Source organism: Pezoporus wallicus, unplaced genomic scaffold, assembly GCF_028554395.1.
Source record: "Pezoporus wallicus isolate ANWC-B61680 ecotype Strahan unplaced genomic scaffold, APGP_CSIRO_Pwel_v1 contig_227, whole genome shotgun sequence".
Lineage (NCBI taxonomy): Eukaryota > Metazoa > Chordata > Aves > Psittaciformes > Psittacidae > Pezoporus > Pezoporus wallicus.
In genome coordinates this window covers 2,843,729-2,865,374 of record NW_026635704.1, presented here as the reverse complement: position 1 = coordinate 2,865,374, position 21,646 = coordinate 2,843,729, and the positions used below count along the sequence as shown (strand labels likewise).

Sequence of the window (21,646 nt, the reverse complement as noted above, 5' to 3'; positions counted from 1 at the left end):
AGAGCTGCATCAAAGATTCTTAGCAAATACAAGGTTTGAGTGGCCAGTGGAATTGCCTGGTCACACCAAGTATTTCAGCATATTACCTGCATAAAAGGAATTTTCAAGTTGGTGATAACAATCCCCCAAAATAAATCCAGTCATCTTTGGAGTTCATTACAACAAGTATTTGACAGTCTATTAGTCATCTCTTCAAGAAGTATAGCATCTCACATGCTTCTCTGTAACAGTGGTATTGTCAGGAGGACAGAAATGCAACCATTTCATTAGAAGTCATATATATATAGGGTACATTCTTAGAGTTTAAACAGATCCCCATTTTAAAGACAGGTAAGCAAAGGGTATGTAGAACAGAAGTTATGAACAAAATCGTAAATGGAACTAGATACTCTGGCTCCTAATCTAGTTTTGTATCTGCCAACAATATTTAGCATTTATGATAAAGACAACTCTATGGTGGTGTTAGCCACAGGTATTCAAGGTATTCTTAAGGCCACTTTCCAGTGCGAAGTGTTAGACATGGGTTCCAGTGTTTTTATTGAACTGGAATCTTTTTACTAAATATGTCATATTGGATGGCACAGAAGGGCTTTTTATGGAGGCCGTGACCAAGGTTAAATTTATTAAAATAAAGATGACTAGCTAGACCTGTCTGAGGCTGTACCACTGCAGGCAAAGGGCAGGATAACTTGACTGCCCTGAAAAAGATGAGTAACTTCACTGGAAAACACTTAGATATCTAAAAAAAATTCTTGAGGAATGCTGTAAAAGCTATTTGTTAGATAATCTGTGAGAGATGAAAAACTCCTATTGCTTTTATTGAAAGTAGACTTTAATAAGTTTAAAATTCAGTCTACCATTTTAAAGGTTATCAGCTGAATATACTGCACTTTCTAATAGCATTCTACAACCTTTTCTTTTAGTAACTTCGGCAATTTTTTCTTCTGCTGTAAATATTGGCCTTTCCTGGCTTTTTAAAAATTCATTCATCTGAAGTCAGCTTACCTCTCTGAAGCATCTATTCCATTTAAGAGCATAAAGCACAGAATAATTACTTGACTTGAATAGATGCTTTTCAAAAAGTGTTAAAAGAACTTATTTTAAATGGCTTTTATTTGAGAACAGCGTCAAGGAGGATGTCAGCAGAGTCTTTGTTAACTGCTTCCTTCTGAACTAGGTTAACTAGACATCTTACAAATAAGAGTGTAAAAACAAAGTACCACCTATCTTTTAGGGCTAAAAAAGTGTCATGATCTCTTGCATACTCTTCATTTTGAGGACCAAATTTGAAAGCAATTCTGTGTAATCCAGTTTTAAATCTGGATAATGGAATTTCAAGTTTGTATGTAATACCAAGAGTCTGACCTTCAGAAGCTGATATAGTGGTTTACCTGTCCTTGTTTAATTGGTTATGTCATTACAAGCACAACTGGTTCCTTTACTACATAACAAGCTTTATCCAAATACAGTATCTAGCACCCAAAACTGTAAGGGGAAACATTTGAAAACCTTTGGCTAAGTTCTGTTTCTGAAAGGACTACTAGGTTATGCTTGTCTAAAAACAGGTTGAAAAATAAGCTGTTTCTTTTATATTTCCTTCAGAAGTCATCTGAAATTAGTTGATTACAGGGTAGTATATATTTCATTACTATATATTTCTTAAACTAAAAGGTAAAACTGTTTTATGCTTAACTGTTTTTGTCATCAGTACCCACCATTCTGTGTGTGAGGAGTCACTATTCATTGACAATAGATCTGGTTACTGTGGCTTAGATGCTGCTTACTCATGCTGTTCCTTTTAAACTTGCCTATTGTTGCTACTGTGTTTAGAGGTCTGCAGTATTAGTATATCTATGAAGTAAGCTTCAGGCATACTCGACTTCTCAGAAAATGCCACTTGAAACTCATGCAGGAACCTGTGAGTGAGTTGCAGGTATAGTGAAAAGTTTTACTTCAAACTTTTTCGTAACAGAAAACAGTTAATTGCAGGGAATTCTGCTTGTCCTGGCACTATTCTTCTTGACTAGCTTCTGGCTATTGGACTTAAAAAAAACCTCTAGAAATGCTTAATTTCTAAGAACATTTATTCTATATATTAACCCAAAGAGCTGTAGTAGCTGGAGTCAGAACTTTCCCATTTTGCCTTATGTAGAGCCAATATTACGATTTCCAAACGTAGAAGGGTAAGAGCACACACTGAGTATCATAGGTTGGATTATTGTAGAGGAAAGGAATATGAAAAGGTAGGAACAAAGTAAGGAAAATAAGCACGCTCCAGAGAATGCTGGATAATACTAAATACTGTTAAGGGGAGAATACTGAAGCTACAATAAAAGAAAGTAAAGCTGTCTTTTCTTTCCTTGTCTTATTAAGTGATGCTGTTAATTCTTCCTTGTTCAAGTATGTGCCTGTTACTGTTTCCTGTCTGTTAGTGCTGGATATTTCTGTTGGGTGTCATGGAATCCAATAGGCCACCACTCAGCATTTACAGCTTGTTGCTTGTATAGCTTTAGATCTTTAAAACATTTGCTTTAGGCTCTTGACAATTACGATAGCCACCCATTACATTTGATATGTTTTTATGCAATCTGAATAGGGGTTATATAACCTAAAAAGGTGTCATGTAAAATCTTTGCAACACTGTTTGAGGATGGGTATATTGACTTGCAATGATTCTGCAAAATATTGCTAATGTGGGTGCAATTAGAAGTAATTGAAATCGTTTTACTAGCTTCAAATTGGTGGAATTTCAAAACAAATTGGAAATTTTGGTGTACTTGTCGCGTGACTTCTGAAGGGAAGTAATATAGTAACTTTGCTCTAAATATAGTTCATTCACTGTTTATATTATTGAAAAGAGGCAGACCAAACTTACGTAGGTAAACTAGCAGCAATAGAATATTGCAGTGCTTTCTATAATGAGGAGGAAAGAACGACCTTTACAGTCTAAGTTCCTCAGAAGGATAAGGGATAATAAGATTATAAAAATAAACTTGATGATCCAGTGCACATTCAATGTATTATTTTGGTGAAAATCAGAGCTAGACAAGAATTTCTCTATTGAGTAGGATTTACTTGTTTATTAACATAGAATATGCACATAATTACCTTTTTACAGATCCCATCATTACATCAATGTGCCAGTCCAGTTCAAGCCAAAGGCAGAAGGAAAGTTTGAAGGTGTCTTCGTTGTGTCAACAGCCAAATATGGCTCACTTAATATTCGGCTATGTGGTAAAGCTATTGCAAAAGATAGAACAGTTTTCTAACTTTATAATAGTTTAGACCAGTTTATGCCATTTAAAATATTCAAAGATTTGCTACTACATTTCCATATTAATGTCCTACTTGTTTTGCCCTGTGATGCTGCTTTGAAGGAACATCTTTTGTAAGATAAATTACGGTGCTTGTTTTCATAGTAAAACCACTGAGAAATAACATTGTATGTTTTAAAGTTATCATGTTCTAATTTATGTTTCCGCACATTTGTTGAAAAGGGAAGTTTTCTATTTTTGCATTTACGGAGTAGCTGGATACTGATCTATTTTATTTTAAGCATTGTAAATACAGAAATAAAATCTGTTAACAGTTGATTCTACCTCATTTCTGTCTTTGGTTAGAGAATTCCTTGCTGTAGGTATGGGATCAAGCTGCCTACCCTTAGGCAATGCTAATTTACTGGGGGGAGCTTTGGGGAGCAGGAGAAGGGATTGCAGTACAGAAGCCAATTTGTTAATAACATGTCTCCGTCTGTTAAATCTGGGACCAGAAGATCGAAGATCCGACAGTAAGCCCCTAACTTCTCACACAGTTCAGTGGGAGGCATGAGCATTGTTTTAACTCTAACAATGTGAAAACAGTGTAAATTAAACATGAGCAATACTGTGTTCAGCCCTCCAGAACGATTCGTCTAACCCAGTCTCTAGGCGCGGTGAAAAGATGTTGCTTTGAAAGATGACATAAGCTTGGCTGCTGCCTTTGGTTCACTTCTCTTGCATTTTCTCAGCATCTGCAGTCATTTGATTAGGGATGGGAGGTAGATTCCCATCTATCCCTTTTTTTTTTTGCACATATGGACCTGTTTTTGAATGTATCTATTCACCTGTATGAACCCTTTTACACCTTTGCACATCTTCATGTGGAAAGCTCTAGAAGTTCACTGTTTGCCCTTTTAACAAAAGGTTTTGGGGGTTCTTTTTGGTGTGCTGAACTTGCTGCTTTCTAATTTTGGTAAGTACTCAGCAGATCCCATATTGTAGGATTCAATGAACAGCAGTTCCACAATCAGCTTACCCACTGTTACCATGTCCTTTGTACGCTTTGGTTTAGCCTGCTATTTTCTTTCTGTAGCATGGAGCTGTATGTCTGAAGTTGCCTTAAGCTAGCAATGTACCTTTTGACAGCATAGTTCTGTCATAGCATATGTACATTATTCCTTTTTTCAGGTTGGTAGAACCGTGAGTGAAATTCCTTTTTTCTTCAGGCTGGTAGAACCGTGAGTGAAATTCCTTTCAATGTGAGATTGTTTAACTGCATTTTTAAACAACTGACATTTCAAGAAAATGGGAGGAAAACCCTCAAGTACCCAGTGCATTGCCTGTGATGCATGCCACCAGTATTATGTTGAAGTATACTAAAGTTGCTGTTTTGTCATAAAACATTTTTTCTCAGCAGTCTGGAAACCAGGAAGGGAAGATTTACTGAAAGAAATTAACCTAGACATCAGAAGACTTGCCACCTGCAGTTTAGTCTCACACACTCAACTTGCTGGTAGTCTTTTCTGAACCAGTTTACCTTTCTTTTCAACAACCTTGCTTTCTCAGTAGAAATTGTCCTTAGATGACTGTCTGTTAATAAGGAACCTGGATCACTGAGGAGGAACGATCACTATGTTAATAAGAGCTGTGTGATTTTGTACATTTTACTATCAATTGAGGTGGTTTTACTAGTTGTTTCCACAAGGTTAGGTGACAGTCCCTCCTCTGGTAAGAATCTTCATAACACTGGTTTCTGTAAAGGTAAAAAACCTCTTGGAACACATCCCAAATTTTTGTCAGAGTGATTTTGATTTTCAGTTTATTCCAGATTATTTGCCTCTAAATTTAGAATTAAACTGTCATGACTTAGATGCCGGACCACCCTCTGTTCCTTCTCTATTAATAAAACAAGCCTCTTTAAAAAGATTCCTTGTTTCTGTCTGTGCCTAAGGAGTTGAAACAGCTGTCAGTATTGTCACACAGAATTTCCCACTAAGTAGTGATCTTTGTAAAAGTGTGCCTTTGAATTGCAATAAGGAACCCCAACTTTGGATAATTGTTTATTTGGTCTAAATTCAGAATTGTCTTTGTGTGGTGTTGCTGTGGTGGGCCTGCTGTCTGGGACTCTGTTCACACTTCTGTTACGGGCTTTTCTTGAATTCTGGAGATGAGAACAACTGGGAGGAATGGTTCTGCATTCTTCCCTGTGTTACTGCCTGGATTGGACGTAAGGAAGGAAAGGGGTGTAGAATGTACTGCTGTGGATACTCTCTGCTGAACTGTGCACATAAATGTGTAAATATATTTATGGGTAAAAGACATTTTGAAGAACGATTATAAGCAAATGACCTGCCCTCCTTATCCAAGGGACTCCTGTTTTGCAGGTGATGCTAAATATTCTGGCATCTCTTTACAGCTCATTTTGCTTGATTAATTTCTAATAACAATGACTTCCTTTGCAGTGGGGAAAGGAAGTTGCAGGCTGGTATCTCCACGATGAGACTCTGTGCTGGGGAACATCCCTAGAGCACTTGTGCCAGCAGTTGTTTTGGCTGTTTGAATTATATTGCTATGCTTGTATTCATAAGACAAATCAAAATGATTCCAAGTGATATAAGAAGGATAGGTAATCTTCAAATATTTTAGCTGTCCTACTCCTGCAGCTCTTCTTTCATGAATGTTTAACAGAAGTTTTGATTAGTACTACATGATGTGTAATTAACCTACCTGCTGAAGAATAAATTGTGCATGATTTTCCTCCCCCACCCTCCCAGTTTAAGTACTCTGCACTATTTTGGTTTGGTTACAACAGCCATTGGACATACTGGCAATAATTACCATCTTTAGACATGGACCTTGTCATATAGGAGTAAAGCAAATTAGGGAAAGGAACATATGCTCTAGTGTGTGCAATGCAAACTGAAAGATTTATGTGTGTGTTTGGGTTTTTTTTTCAGTTTTTATTTGGCTCTTTTTGGTGAGACAGAGAAGGTGAGGAAGAGAGGAATACTTCAGTGGAAGCCCAAGTCTGGTAGCTGACACATCAGTTGTAGATGTTTTTCCCCAGTAATGAAAGTGCAAAAGCTGGAGCTCAGCCAATGTATTTTTACTTGCTAAGTGAAAACATCAGTGGGATTTTAAAAGTCTTGAGGAAGTCAATCTGCTTCTATTCCTAGTCCATAAAATGAGATTACTTCCTTTCCTCTTTCCCCATAGTTGCTTTCATCTATGTGGTAAACTTTTTTAGTCAAGAAAATCTTGCTTTGGGTTGTCCAGCATTTACTATGAAGGAGGCTGATCTCTGTCTCTGTACCTTTTAGGGATACAGAAAAACAGAATAATTCTAACCTGTTCTCAAAGACTGCAGATTTTATTAGGAATCTAAACTATTTTTGATACTTTAGATAAAAGAATCACAATTAGCTTTGGGCATAATTCTTCTCTCATTTTGGTCATTGTCAGTTTTGAAACTTTTTTCAGCTTTCTCCTGTTGTTGGATGCAGTTCTTGGTCTCAGACTGGGAAGACTGGCTCAAATATCCCAAGCAGGCAAACTCAAAACACCCCCAGACAAATCCCAAACTATGTCTCTGTAATTATAGTAATCTTACTTGTTGGTTTTAAGATTAGAGAGAAAATTCAGAAATAAATGATTTTAAAATATTCATCAAGTGTCTAACACTGAGAATGTCTTTGTACCTGCTCAACCTAATTGGGATATTAGTAATCATAATTATTCAACAGCTTTGTAAAGTTTTCACATCATTGACTACAAATGGAGTTATAATACATTCTGTACACGTGCTTCGATCTGTTTTGGAGATTGTTGCCCTGGCATCTGAAACTAATTAGTGTTCAGGAAACCTAGTAAAGGTGCATATCAAGGCCTGGCTGTCTGCAAAATTATTTTGATTGTGTGAAAGCTTAAAAGGGTAAAGAAAATTTTGTGAGGATTTTTTGGTGTATAAAGTGAGTTATTGAGGGTAGTGGTGGCTTTTTGAAGTAGAGTATTAAAGACTTCGGGTATTTCTGTGGTTGGAACACCTCCTAGGTGAAATGCTGGTATATTCTTGCTCCTGTGATTTGCAGAGGAGTTGGGGGGCTACGGTGCTATCAGAGTTGACTACAAGGTTAGTAGGTAGTGTATTTTATGTATGTGAAATTTGTTAGGTTTCTGTATTGTAGCATCTTTGGAAATGAGAAAAGGCATTATGGGAACAAAAGTCCATGGAAGCTAATGACACGGTGGATGTTCGACATAAGATCAAGTTGTCCCTGGGGCTGTAATTGAATATTTTGACTTTTATTTACAGCTATCTTGTTCTAACTTTTTTCCTTTCCAATCTAGATAATAGAAGTTCATACCTTACTGCTTTCATTGTATAGAATAGATGAAGAGCATGCCTGTCTTAAAATCAGTAAAACAGATGTGAAATACTTGTGTGAAGAATCCTCCTGCTTGCAGTGGTGCCTCATATTCAGTAAGATAACTTTATTTTTTTTAGTGTCAATGTTTGCATTATACCAATTTTCTCACCACGTTTACCAGTTAAGTAAAATATTGATTCTAGCTTCCCATTTGAAAATAGGAGTTAATTTTAACAGTAGAAGAGCTATTTCTCAAAGTGCTTATTAACTTGAATGTTTTTCTTTACAGTATGCATTCTTTGCAGTAGATGTTTTTCTTTACTGCATTAGTTCACTTTTCATTAAATGATTTATTAATTTATTTAAACTGCTCCTTAAACCTTTTCAAACTTAATGTAATGTGCTGAATCCATAGTAACAGCATGAACACCTAACAGCATAAGAAAGTTAAGATAGAAAATGAACAATTCAGCTGTCAATAACATACTATTTGATTACCAAGCTTTCCTAAGCATATCCTTCAAACTTGTGTGTTTTATTTTTGTTGTATGATTATCTGAGGAATATCTTCCATGAGCAGTTTTTAGATATAAAATCAGATCAATATAAAGCACTTGGATTAATTTTCTGTATATATTACCTGATCCTTTCTGAAAACTGGATGCTTGAGTTGGCACATTTTGCCTCTAGACGTTCCAATTTGAATATGTAAGATTCTGCCCCTTCTCTCTGATTCTGGGAATGCATAATTTCCAAAGCTGCTCAAGAGCTCAGAAAGATGCAACTAAATTGTTTGTTCTGAATATTCAGTATATTTAGAAAAATCTGTTTCATCCCTATTCCCCAAATTCTCATCCTTTTTTTTAATTGGGGGGGGGGGGGGGAGAAAGTCATGACAAGATGAAGCTTTTAATGTAAACCTGAAATTAAAAAAATGTATTTTTTAAAGCATAAGATGCTCTGTAAAGCACTTTAATATTTTTCCTGATTAGTGTATTCATTACTACTGTTGTAGCTAATTACTTGCAATACTACTTCATGTCTGTGGCTCAAAATACTGAATTCTGAAATAGTTTGTGCTTGATTCCAGTGGCAGGTCATTGTCTGGGAATGAGATTTTTCAGGTATAGCTTTCCTCACAGGCTCTCATCTATTGCCACCTGCCTAAATCTGACAGTTGAGCACCAGCTGGGAGTTTTGACCCGGAGAAGCATAAAAGGGCTGGTGAGAGACAAAATGATCCATCAAGTCCTACTTGTAAGTCAGGTCTCCAAACATGCATTTTTCTACCCTATAAATTCAAAATTAAAATACTAATGGGTGTTCTTTTGTATTCATCCAACAATTGGTTCATTAGGTAGGTATGTACAAAGAGGCTCTGCTTGTCAATGCTGTTTGGCTCTAAAAGGAGGAAAAATCGGTAGGGGTTAGGCTAGTCGTGAAATGCCCCCACCCCTTTTTTACCTTCCTTCCATGTTTGTTCTATGAGGCTGGCGGTAGGTAATACTCATCCTGCATAGAGCTGGTTTTCATTGTGAGTATTCTGTCACTAGTCACAGCTGTCAGGTATGTCAGTCATGTAGTATTGTGGTGGTGTCAGAGACATAATCAGAGAGATTAGGTGGACACAAAGAGCCGTGAATGAGGTGGTAATTGCGTTCAGGGGGAAAAGAGAGTTAAAGAAAGAAACTTTCCTTTCTCACAAGATCCATTAAAGAGGTGACAGCTAATATATTAAAGCTGGAACAAGATAATTGTGGTAAGAATCTTTGTGTGTTCTCCCTAAAATGCAATGTGCTCACAATAAATATTCAAATGCTTATTTTGTGTTGTGAATACCAGATAACCATTTACAGTGAAATGCAACCTCTTTCAAAAAGTTCAAATTCATTGCCAAGAATGTTCTAGGAACAGTTATAAAACTCAAAAGGAATATTGGTGCTATACTGAATCACAAAAATGCCATCTTATGAAAGCTTCTTTACAGGGATTTTCGTCAAATTGGTCTAAATGATGGAAAAGAAATACTGAGATGCCAGCCATGGGCCGTGCTCTTCCAGACTTTTACTCTTTTTGAGTAGTACTTTGAATAGTAACTCTCCCCCTCCTTTCTTTTTTTTTTTTTTTTCTCCCCTTCTTTCTTTCCTTTTTTTTTTTTTTTTTTAAAAGTGAGACTACTTGAGTATCTGTTTACATTACACTTGTGCTTGCTGTATTAATGCCCTGCTTCAGAATTGCTATTTACCTGTAGGATTGGGGAAGGAATTTCCCTTCCTTGGCTTCTGAAAGGTTTGTATGTTTGTTTGTTTGTTTTCATTGGTAGTGGTGGGGTTATTTTCTTCTCATTTCCCTCCCTGCTTCCTCTGAAGCACTGAAGGTTGATACAGACACATGAGGTTAATGGAGTATGTTGGTGGGTTTTTTTGTCAATGAAGTCTTTTAAGCACCTGGTCAGTGTATCTTGCTTCCCATCACTAGATTTGAGGTCACGTTCTCTGTCCACTCAAGTCCAAATAGTCAAGGATAGACATCTGGGTTTCCTCTTCATAGTTTGAACCTTTTTCTTTGTACCTCTGGGACCTCTTTAAAATCTCAGCTCTTGCAGGGACTTAGGAAACTTATTTCTACTCCCTCCTGCTCCTGTGCTAGGACTCATATGAGAGATTGGTCATTTAATGTGGGCCAGTGGATCTCTAGCCAAATAGGGTGTTATGTAAATAGATCAACAGCTTTTCAAGCATTATATATTAACAGAAGAGATGAAATAGAGACCTTCCTGAGATAAGAATTCATGCTATGGCTTGTTGTGATTATGGGAAAATAAGCTTCCATGACCAACCAGATGCTGGGATCTTTATGATCCCAGTGAACAAGCTACACTGATTCCCTGGCATTGCACAGCTGCTGACATATTGAATGGTTAACCTGAAATCAACAGCATTGCTGAGCATTCTTCACTATCAATGAGTATGAAATTTATGAGTATAAAAGCTAAAAGCAACTGCTAGTGACAAAATCAGTCCCACAACAAATTTAAATAAAACATTTTTCGGTCGTTGTACCGCTTGCCATCAGAAAGAAAACATCAAAACTCTTTGGTATCTTATTAGAATTTCAATGTAAAGTAAAAATCCAGCCTGGCAATCTTTCTACAGAATTCTGTCAGGCTTCAATGACAATGCCGTATGCACAAGAAATACCATATTAGACCCTATTGTGATAAATTCATGTCTCCCTTAGCATTCAGAACAATACTTTTCCATTTTCTTTCGCAGCAACAAGTTTTAGTAAACCTTACAATATAGAATGAGAAATTTGTGATAACGAGATAATGGTGTTAGAAAATGTTATTTGACTGATTCTTCCTATAAATGAAAGTGGTTTCACATATCTTATGGTACTTATGGGTGGCAGTGGTGGTTTTCCAAGCCTTCTTCTCTTGCTGGCTATTCTGATTGATACTGAAGTGAAAGGTTGAGAAGGGTCACCTCCAAAGACAGGGAAAGATTTGACACATTTCCATTATCACTATCCTGCAAGCAATTTTAGGATAGTTGAGCCACCATGTGTTGGTATAATGGGTTGATCAGTTTGATTCTTTTGATACAAGTAAATCACTTTGCAGGTTAATTTAGGCTGTGTTTACAGAGGTTACTCTGATCCCTTTTTCAGGCTTCAGAGTTTCAGAGAAACAATCTGCAAAAACCTTTAGAGAATGATAACCCATTCCTGCCTATTTACAGAATAGTGTTTTTTCTTTCAAGCTGGAAGCCTACAGAATAAGTCTTACGTTTTCATCATAATCCTTTATGAGTTTTAAATCTATTTTTTTTTTTTTTTTTTTAGTTGGCCATTTCAAATGGTTCCTGGTGAGTAGAGCCCTGGTGAGCTTCAAAACCACACACAGTTTCAATGAAGCTGTGTGAACCTGCTTCAGAATTTCTGCAAGTTTTCCAAGCTTTTATGCTCTCGTATGGTTTACAGACAAAAACCTACAGGGGTCCCATTTAAAGCCTCCTAGCAGCTAAAAGATAGAGAAAAAATGGCTTTTAAAAAACCTGAAGTACCCTCTTATGAGTGCATTAAAAGCAATTTTGTTTGCTTTCCACTTTCAAAATGCTTCAAGCCGCCAAAGACGTGATGTTAGAAAATGACTCATGAGTACTAGAGAGAAACAGTCTTTGAAAGTTTGTTCATAGTGAAGGATGATAGCTAGACAAGTGGGGTTTCTGTATTCAGAAAGAAATATCTTGTGTCCCCCTATTGCATGTTTTTTTCTACTTTTGCAATAATCTGTTCAGATGCTCTTCACCTTTATCTTACAGGTTTTCAGCAATTGTGTGAAATTCAGCTCAGAACTTCTGTTTGTTTGTTCCTGTGGATGCTATCAGCACTTGGAGACCAGGGCCTCCATGGAGAGGGAAGGGAATGCCAAAGCAATGCAGGCTCGTAGTTTAACTTACTGGAATGTGTAAGATCAAAAGAGGAGGAAAAATTTTCTTCCTTTCAGGTAAATTGGGGTGTGTCTCCCTATTGATACTCTGAGAGTATGTTGTGTAGAGTTTAGGAGCTTTTAGTATTGGGTTGTGGCTGGGTTTTTTGGTTTTGTTTTTTGGTTTTGGGTGTGTTGTCATTGTAGTGTTTGGTATAAAGGTGGTTTCTTGATTTATTTTCTCTATGCAAATTACTGGGTGTAAAGGCAAAGTATTAAAATATCCTCTTCACTTTGATACTGATACAGCTCTTGGATCTTTCTCTCTCTCTTCCAGGGTAAATAAAGATAACAGTGTGGAGTAGACTTCCCAAAATTCAAGAATATTTGGACCTTGTGTTCTGTTCTAAGCCTCTCTTGAGCAAACATGCTTCCCTTTCTAAATTATTTTGCTGAGTGTTATGGCTGGAAGATTCATATAACAGAATCTTGAGGTGACCTGATAAGACAAATCTGGTGAAATATTAAAGTTTGTTTTCTAAAGATTTAAACAGATGTGTACCTATAACAATCTGTCATAAAACCATGCCTTTTGAACGTTTATTTTGTGTATTTTATGGTTTCTTCTATGGAATAAAGTAGGATTGTGCATTAGGATCAGAGGGGCATTTCCCATAGTTCGGTGGTATCTCAGTAGCAAGTAGAAATTTTACAGATGTAGATTGTATAAGTGTATATAGAATCGTAGAATCAACTAGGTTGGGAAAGACCTTTAAGATCAAGTCCAAGTGATAAATGTGTTGTCATTCAGTATAATTCTATAATATAGTTAAAAATGTATTTTTGTTTTTGTAATTGATTGTACTGGCAGTTCAGAAAAGTCTTCTAAATGTAGCATATTTGATATGAAAAGCCATGGAGGAATTGAACTAACAGCATTAACTTTAAATGGTTTTAGCTTTAAATTTTTAAACTTCACACAAGCCCCTTAGCTTTCTCTCTATAGATTCAAAAAGACAGGAAAATTTTGATGCACTTAGTTGTTGACAGTAGCTGAAAACTGAATAAATATTGCAAGAATTAAGGAACTGAAAGAATTAAAGGAAAAGACAGAAGTGGTGGTACAAAGTATTTAAGCTCTATTGTCCTTGTGACGAAACAGAAAGCAAGATGTGTGTGAACAGGATGTGAACATAACCTAAGATCATGAGATAAAGATTCTTACCTGGTTTTAGTCATGAAAATATGACTATTAGCTTAAAAGCTGTCTCTGGAAAGAATGCTGATGGACAGGCTACCAACCTATTGTGTAGCTGAATAGTAGTTTAAAAGGTTTGGTATTTTTAGAAATCAAGTAAATTAAATCATGGGATGATTTCAAAGCATTTGCATACCTAGGACAACAATTGGTGCTTACTTTTGCCATTTAGTTTCATAAACCATTTAATGTAGGCAAGTTATGTACTTCTCCAAACCTCTTTTTCTGCCCCTTCATAGTATACCTTTTCCTGGGTTCAAACAATCCATGTTAGGCAGCTGGTGGATATTAAGAAGTAATTTCAAAGTCTCTCCCATATGCCACATACTTCTTGCACAATTTCTTTAGCTTCTCTGTACCTTTCTTCCTTGTGGCTACCCCTGGAGTCCTTAGAGGAACTACTGTCATAGCTCTAGGTATCTTTGTGTGGCTTATAGGAAGTGGTCTGTTAGGGTTTTCAGTACTGCTGTAAACAAGAAAGATGTTTGAGAGTTTTTAAAGAAACCCCACCAAACTCCAAAGCAAATGAACAAAAAATCCCCTCAAGAGATCTGAGGCTGGTTTATAGAACTGCTATAATAATAATACAGAATTACTCAAAAGAATAATAATCACTAGCGTCACCAGAAATGAAACCAACTATGCTGCCACAGTATAGCGGTTACCCTCTTGGAAAGGTTCTAGGTAAGATACTTCTGCTCTGCTTCAGTAAGGAAGTTATCATGGATCTTATCTTATGGCATGGAGATTCTCATCCAGTCTTTTGTAGAAAGATGTATTTTATTTTGTGTAATTCCAAAAGCATATAAGTAGAGTGAAATAGAAATTAATGTACTGAAAATGAAGCTTGCATTTGGAATATTAAAAATCGTTTGAAACAGTTTGGTGCCATAGAGAATGAGTCGAACAGGTGAAAATTTTAACTTGCTGAAAATAAAAAAGTTCTTAGGGCCGTTTAAACAAAGGTTTTGGGAAGAGGCTTTGGATACTTCAACACTTGGCTGTGCAGAGAGAGTGTTGTTTGTGGATTAAGTAGAAGATAACAGCTTCAGCAACATAGATGATTAATTTGCTAATATAATTTTTCTTGATTCTAGCAATGTGTAGAAAGTAAGCTGCCTTTTAAAAGACCATTGTCGTTTAATGAAGTCATGGGCAGAAGTTACTGTCTGGATCTTGTTATGCTTGCAGAAGAGATAACTGCCCTTAGCTGCTTGTCACTATCTTTTCAGTTTGTGATTATCAGCTCAGATCTGTTTGTTGTGTGTGTTGTCATTTGCTAAGTTGTCTGTCAAATGAGTTAGGTTAGAAAGAAGTTTTCTTTTTTTTTTTTTTTTTTTTTTTAGTTAACTCAGCTCGCTTTGAAGGCAACAGATTGTGGAACATTTGTAATAAGAGCCCCTCCAGCAGATAATCTCTAGCAGAAGGGTGGAGGTTGTAACCTCTTCTGAGCTGGAGGAGTTTTTTAGGACACACTAGTTATTCCAAAACTTGGGCAGAAGCAATGTATCTGTTGCAGGGGCAGGGGTCTTGGGGATGTCATTCATCTTGGAAAGCTGCTTTTGGCATTTCCACAGCCAGGAGCCACCCCTGCTTCTGATCTGCTCCTTCCTATAGGCATGTGACTTAAAGCAGTGTCAGTATGTAGCCTTTTTGGGTCAGAAGGACATGCTGGAGTGGAGAGTAGGCCAGCTTGGAACAGTGGTGCCAAGAATGAGGATGCCTTTGTCAGCTTGACTGAATACCAGCCCACCTAGAGGTACCATTTTTTTCTGAAATTTGCGAGATTGGGTTGAAACCCAGATGCTCCCATCCCCAAACTCAACAGCAGAGGCTGTGTGATCTGTTAATGCCTTGGAGTGCACTGCAGTTCTTAAACGTGCTTCCTCAGTAATCCAGTTTATACATGATGAAGTGATAACATGAAGCCTGTCCTAAGATGTTTTTTTTGTTAATTTGGTGATGTGGGAGTTGCCTGACAATTGCTTTGGGGAACAGTGGGCTTCCTATTTATAATTTTGATGAGTAAAGCCCACACTGCTTGCTTAGGCAGATTCTTGTCATGTGAAAGACTTGTATCAGAGGGTCCAGGAATGAAGGGGTGTGCCTCTGCGCCACCAATACTTGCTGAGCAGAGGTTGGTCCCTTTTTGACCTGGACAAAATACTCTTTTGTCACAAGTGCACGTGAAAACAAATATTTAAGAAAAAAGCTTGCTATCACTTGGCAAGGTCTGTGAAAAAGGTGGTATCCTGCTTCTTAAACAGGGGGTGGGAAGCAGCCTGTGGTGAGATTAGCTATTTATGGGCAGCAGTTTTCAACATATCTATAGGCAGTACAGAAATAAGTCACATGCCCCACCTAGAACAACAAAGGCAAGGCAGGCTGTGTGCTAAAGCATTTGTTCCTCAAGATGTTCGAGTTGAGGACTTACTAGCATGGGAAGCAGTACTTCCTCTCTACAGAGGAAGAGCTCCACTGTGCTTAGCCCGGATAATGTGTGCATCTCAGGATATGAAACATCATAAATATTGATGTCTAAAGGAGGCAAATTTTGGTTCCCTGTTGCCAAGAATTTGCCCTACTTGATTATCCAGAGATAGGATGAAGCCTATTTTCTATGTTAATACAGGCTTAAGATCTAGCAGGTCAGACTAGTACATGGTCCCTCAAATGGATCTTCCTGTTTGAAGGTGAAGATACATTTGTACTCTGTCCCAAAGTCCAAGAAGTCAATCCAGGAAAAACAGATACACAGCTGTGCCTGTAGAGTCAGGTGTGTCAGACAGAATCCCTGAAACAAAAAAAGGCAAAGCCAGGCTTTTAGATGAAAAACAAGTGGAAGTGGTGGTGGTAGAAGGGTAAGAGTGCAATCCTAAGGCTACAAGAGTGTGAACTGGAGGAAAGGTGAGAAGTCTGTTCGCTTGTTCTGGTATAGTGTTGATGTGTACCAGCTGAAAAAAGTAGAGGGACCTGTGGTGGAAATAGTGTTTTACATGGTCTTGCCTTCTGTAGTGATGGGCCTGATCTTGTCACTCCACATCCCTCAGTCTCTGGCTTTAAACACCAAGAACAGTGTAGAATCTTAAGGACTTTAGGCTTCTTAGTGGGACTTACAGAACACGTTTATCCCTTAGTGCAGCATCCTTGCACACGCAACATTCCTGCTATTCCAGCATCAAGCTTCTGTAGATTGTCAGTCTGGATAAATTGAAACTCTCAAAGCACTGAAGGGTAACACATTTCTATTGTAGCTAGGTCTTGTGATGTTTGTTTTAGAAATGACTGGAGTACTCATGTCAGTTCAAGAGTAAGCTGCTGAAACAATCTGCTTACTGGGATGCATTGAAAGACAGGATTTTTCTTTCATACAACTGTTGTATCTGATCATCTTTTATTCACTTTGACTAGAACTGTGGAAGGAAGATTGACTTGGAAGAAAGTCACTAGCTCAGAAACTGTATTAAGAATGGTAATATCTGTTACAACAGATCAATATAAATAGTATGGCCACAATGTTGGTTTTTTTTTCCTTAAAAAAAAAAATCAACTATAATAATACCATATTTTTTCTGAAATTTGCTTTCTTGGGACTTACAAATCTAAACAATTTTTATGAAAAACCTGCAACTGACCAAAAAGCTACATGTAGTATGTCTGTTGCAGAACTTCAAGACCATGCAGCAGAAAATGCCATCGCTAGTCATTAAAATAAGCAGGTGTCCTTGAAGGTGCAGCTCAATGTTCCTGGCTTAAAGACATCTTTAATCCCTTTCTGAGATGGAATTTTTCAGGCAACTGATCGTAAAAGGCTTATTATGAGGCTGAGACACTGTTGGGGCTGGATACCCTTTGAATGGCATCTTGATGTCAGCATAGCCCCGTGCTGATTTTGCTTGCTTTGTTACTTGTAGGGAATAGCTAAATGACACATATTCTTCTTCCTGTTGATGAGGTAAATTGTAAACATCCCTCTAGACTCTCAGATTCACCTTCTGGGTGATCTGTCTCAGCTGTGGCAATGCAAAGTTTCTTTCACACAATTAATGGGACAATTATATCAGAATGATGAGATCATGCCTTTTCCTGAAAAGAATAGAGATCTTTCATGAACAAAGACAGCTTTATTTAAATCTTTGCAAATAAAGCACCATTTTATGCAGTGAAAGTGGGTGACTGCTACAGTTTGGGTAGGCACAGCATGGCATTGAAGGTGAACTCTCTCTGTAGAGTGGTAGGTGCAGCTCTGTGGTGGCTGTCTCGGAACAAAATGAGCAATGGTGATTTGGGTTTTCTTTCATTCTTGCACCAACCAGTAGTGTGCAGGCAGTTCTAATATTGCCTAAGAAAACCTAAGACTGTTGAAAATAACTTCATTTGTTTGCTAAATATATGTAGAAACCCTATCTTGGTCTTTTCCAGTGTATCAAGACTTTTCCCATAGGTAGATGTCATGCATGGAAATCAAACTATAGTGGTGGACAACTGTGTAATCTGGGGGAACTACTGAGACTTATAAACTGATGCTGAGTTGTGAGCCATATGGGAATATGAAAAGTATTTCTGCTCTTGATTCTTTAGGCTTATATGTTTGTTTGAGAGAAAACCCAATGACATTGCTAAAAGAAATAAATGAGTCTCAGATATTTTTAGGATTCTTTCTTTAAGCTGCAGAGCATATTTTTGTCTTTAAAAGAGTCATTTGGTAAATGCTAATTTTAGTCTGACTTTTGACACTGTTCTAAAATGACATCTGGATTTCATATAAAATCATATGTCTGGTACAAAGCTGAGACTGCCCACTGACACATAAATTCCTATGCACATGTAAATCTCTTTAAAACCAGACAATTCACAGCTATACTGACTCCAGAGCAATATTTTAGTTTATTTCTGGTGGCAGATGTGATTCTGGTGTTCTCGGGGCTTCTTTAGACAAACTCAACACCTAGGCTCTGCCTGGATTGTTGCAATTTAACTACCAAGTAGAGTCTATGCCAGTTAACATGAGGACTCGTGGATGGGGAGAAGTCTTCCTGATACTGCTATATCCTTCAGTGTATAGGTGAGTGGTGTGTGAAACCAGAGAGGCCCAGTAGGTGAGAGGGTCGCTCGGACGTTCTTCCAGCAGCAGCAGCTGTGCAGCCCCTGGCTGGATGCCCCATGCAACTGCTCAAAGGGCCCAAGTGCTGGTGTTCCCTGCCAAGATTTCCATGCTGCTGTTGGGCTGTGGTGCCAGAAATGGGGTTGAACAGAACAGTATCTTCTTTGCTCTGTGGCCTTGCCCTCAGCAGAAGGGCAGATATTTGGAGGGAGAAAAGGCTTGAAGATAACATTGTCTGCTTCCCTCTAAGGCTCTAAGGTCTGTGCATGGCCTCACTGCATGCGGTGTAATTCAAGTTCTGATGTTGCTATTCTCTTGTGCTTTCAGGGTAACAAATGGAGTACAGCAGAGAAAGACATAAATAGCACTGTAAAAACAAAGATTAAGCAAAAATATGTGCTAAAAAGATAGTCCTGATACCTGTGAGCGGGAGCAGGCTTTACTGTTTTGCACTTGTCAAGCTTTGAAGCAATACCATTTGGGATAGTTATGTGCTAAGAAGCTGTGACTGGCACAGCTATTTTAGCAGGTATTTATTTGCCCATGTATGCACACTAGTGAAAAGTCTCAGGTTTGAGGAACAAAGAGATTATTTCACACGTTTGTCATCTTTCCAGGAAGACATAGCTTGAAGAAGTGAAATTTTCTGGAAACAATGTAACTCAGATTGGCATAAGATACAGGTATGGCTGTGTTTTATAGAAATGTTGCCAGACCATCTGACATAAAGCGAATGCATGTATAGTGAGAGTACACATACATGAATAACCTGCTCACTCTCTAACTCCTTATTCTAAGTAAGTTACTCCAAGTCAGCTGTTTCACATTAACTGCCTGCGTACAAATTGTTATTGTCAGGTCAATATGAGGCATTTATTTTCTTGGTTAAAGACCAACTTCTTTCATTGCTGGGGCAGAGTATACATTTTATAAACAATAATGACAGATTAACTGTTTTGTAGTAAGTTTGACATTGTCGCTTAACTTGTGACAATTTGTACATGAATTCCTGCTGTTAGAGTCTGGCTTAGTGAACAGGATACTAAACAAGAGCAAGATGTTAATGTGCACGAGTGAGGCAGAGCTTCTACCAAGGGGAAGTTCTTTCCATGTGTATTCCTGATTCATCCTTTGGGCCGTCTCTGTTTTATGCTGTGAAGGGAATGGTAACATGTAATAATAGAAGAAGAACGAAGTTAAAGGTTAATGCCACACTGGGAATTGACTGGTATTTGTTCAAACAATCACATTGTATCAGAAGAACTTACAAAGTTGCAATAATCTGCAACAGGAGTTTTTCACTGTTAGGATTGCAGTCCACTCTTTCACTTAATGTTTAAAAAACACCAAAGCTTTAGTATATGGCGTCACTACCTATTGTGTAAATAGTTTCCTAACCTAGGAAAACTATTTCCCCTTGTGAAAGTCTGTTTTATACAGTGTAATGCATGGCACTTCTAATCAGTTGCAGAAGACTATCTTTGAACATAGTAGTACTTTCTAATTTCTTATGTTGGAGAAAGCAATAGAGTTCTATTTTTCTTTCATCTCATTACATTAAACTTTTAAATCAAGGTATAGTTTTCACATCTTGGTACTATAGCACTCACTAGAGAAACACATGAATGACCTATTAGGATAGGGTCTATAATGATGATATAGAGATTCAGGAGTTAAAATTTTGAGGTGCAGAAACTTTTTTAAGCGATTCAGCTGTCACTGAAGAGTGCTGAAGGTACCAGCCCAAGGAACAGTCAATGTGTTAAAGGAAAAAAATGTAAAAGTCTGTAATTTTAATGTATTTTGCATTCTTGCAACTTGTCATATCAGTGCTAAAATAACTGAGAAAGATATATTTTAATGACAGCTTTTTATATTGGCCTCTGTTCTTGGTGTCTGTAAGGTATGCTAAGATCTGCAGGTAGCCTGCTTATAAATAAATGAGTAGCTAAGGAAGTATCTGAGAGAAGAGAAAGCGAGTTACTGGAGGAACTCCTGTGAACACAGTTGTGCATATCTGAGTGAAAGAGAATGGTTTGTCTTTTTTTTCAAGCTGTTTGTGATCTAGTGGTTGGAGTTTGAATGCAGGAATGAATTCTGCCACTCAGCCTTCTCTGTAGTTGTTTTCTTGTCTATAGAATGGGTATAATGCTTGTGTACGTCTGGGTTAGTGAGATTGAACTGATTAGTGACAACAGAATGCTTTGAGAGCTTTTAATGGGAGGCGTTAAACAGCTGTATGCTCTGCAGATTTTCAATATTAAAGATATACTACAGGTAACCTGCAAAAGCACTGGGGAGGATTAAAAAAAAGTCACTAGGATACATTTAGTGTGGAAGAGCAAAGAGTTCCTAAAATCCCTTTGGGAACAATAAGCTAGAAGGGAATAATAGAACAGTCTTATCTGCAGTATTTCTGTAAGCAACTGTAGAAACATTTTTCTGGACATGAAAAAATGCATTTGGTCACAGCAGCAGATGAAGCAAAGCAGGCATATGGTCAGCAGCAGGTCCCACTTGTTCTCATTCTGGACAATACAGGAATCCGATTCAGTGAGCAATGTTAGCCTGGGATGCCTGAACAAGATGTAGAGTTGCCTTTTAGGCTTGAAAAACACTCAGCTACTGCTCATAGGACAATATATGCAATTTGAGTAGTGTAATCTGTCCAACCTATTTGCTTTAATTGCCTTCTGTCATAGTAAAGCCTTCAGATTTTAGTGCAGCATTAATGCAAAGGCTTTAATTTAAAGGGGGGGGGGGGAGGAGAAAGAGAAAAGAAGTAGTTGTAGTAAGTGGACACTGGAACTTCTCAGCTTTATCCTTGAGGAGAGTTGAAAGGCAGAATTAAAATAAATTTATTGCAATGCGGGGTTCTTAAAATGAGGGCAATTATACTTTAAAGTTTAAGCACTGACCAGGTGCTCTGTGCTGTGCCAGGGACACAGCGAACATGGTCCTTATTGCAAAAAATTTTAAAGTGTGTAAACAGAAAGATGGAACTATTCTGTGAAGCCCTAAAGAAGAATAGAGTATCTTTTAAATACATGTGGATGTGTCAAGTTATTGGGAAGGATTTGAAAGCTAGGAGTTTGGGCAGCTGAATAGGAATGTTTATATTAGTGAACAGAAAAGACAGAAGGTTGTGACACTGATTTTCCCATTACAGTTAAGCATAAGGTGACGATGCTGTTACTGTTAATCCGTTCTATTATGCAGCCTTGTCAT

The 21,646-nt window shown here is 37.6% G+C and overlaps 1 protein-coding gene and 1 long non-coding RNA gene across 2 annotated transcripts in view; both read left to right on the top strand.

Annotated features, from left to right (window-relative positions):
- CEP192 (centrosomal protein 192) overlaps positions 1-3,603 on the top strand; it is a 64,131-nt gene extending 60,528 nt beyond the window's left edge. The window contains exon 43 of the mRNA XM_057397418.1: positions 3,119-3,603. Coding sequence (XP_057253401.1) covers positions 3,119-3,269 — 151 coding nt within the window. The 3' untranslated portion in view covers positions 3,270-3,603. The remainder of the gene's footprint in view (positions 1-3,118) is intronic.
- A 6,184-nt stretch (positions 3,604-9,787) lies between these two features.
- LOC130592803 (uncharacterized) lies at positions 9,788-12,744 on the top strand. Its single transcript, XR_008970666.1, has 3 exons — positions 9,788-10,074; positions 11,950-12,134; positions 12,394-12,744. It is a non-coding gene; the product is annotated as an uncharacterized LOC130592803 (long non-coding RNA).
- The last annotated feature ends 8,902 nt before the right edge of the window (positions 12,745-21,646 follow it).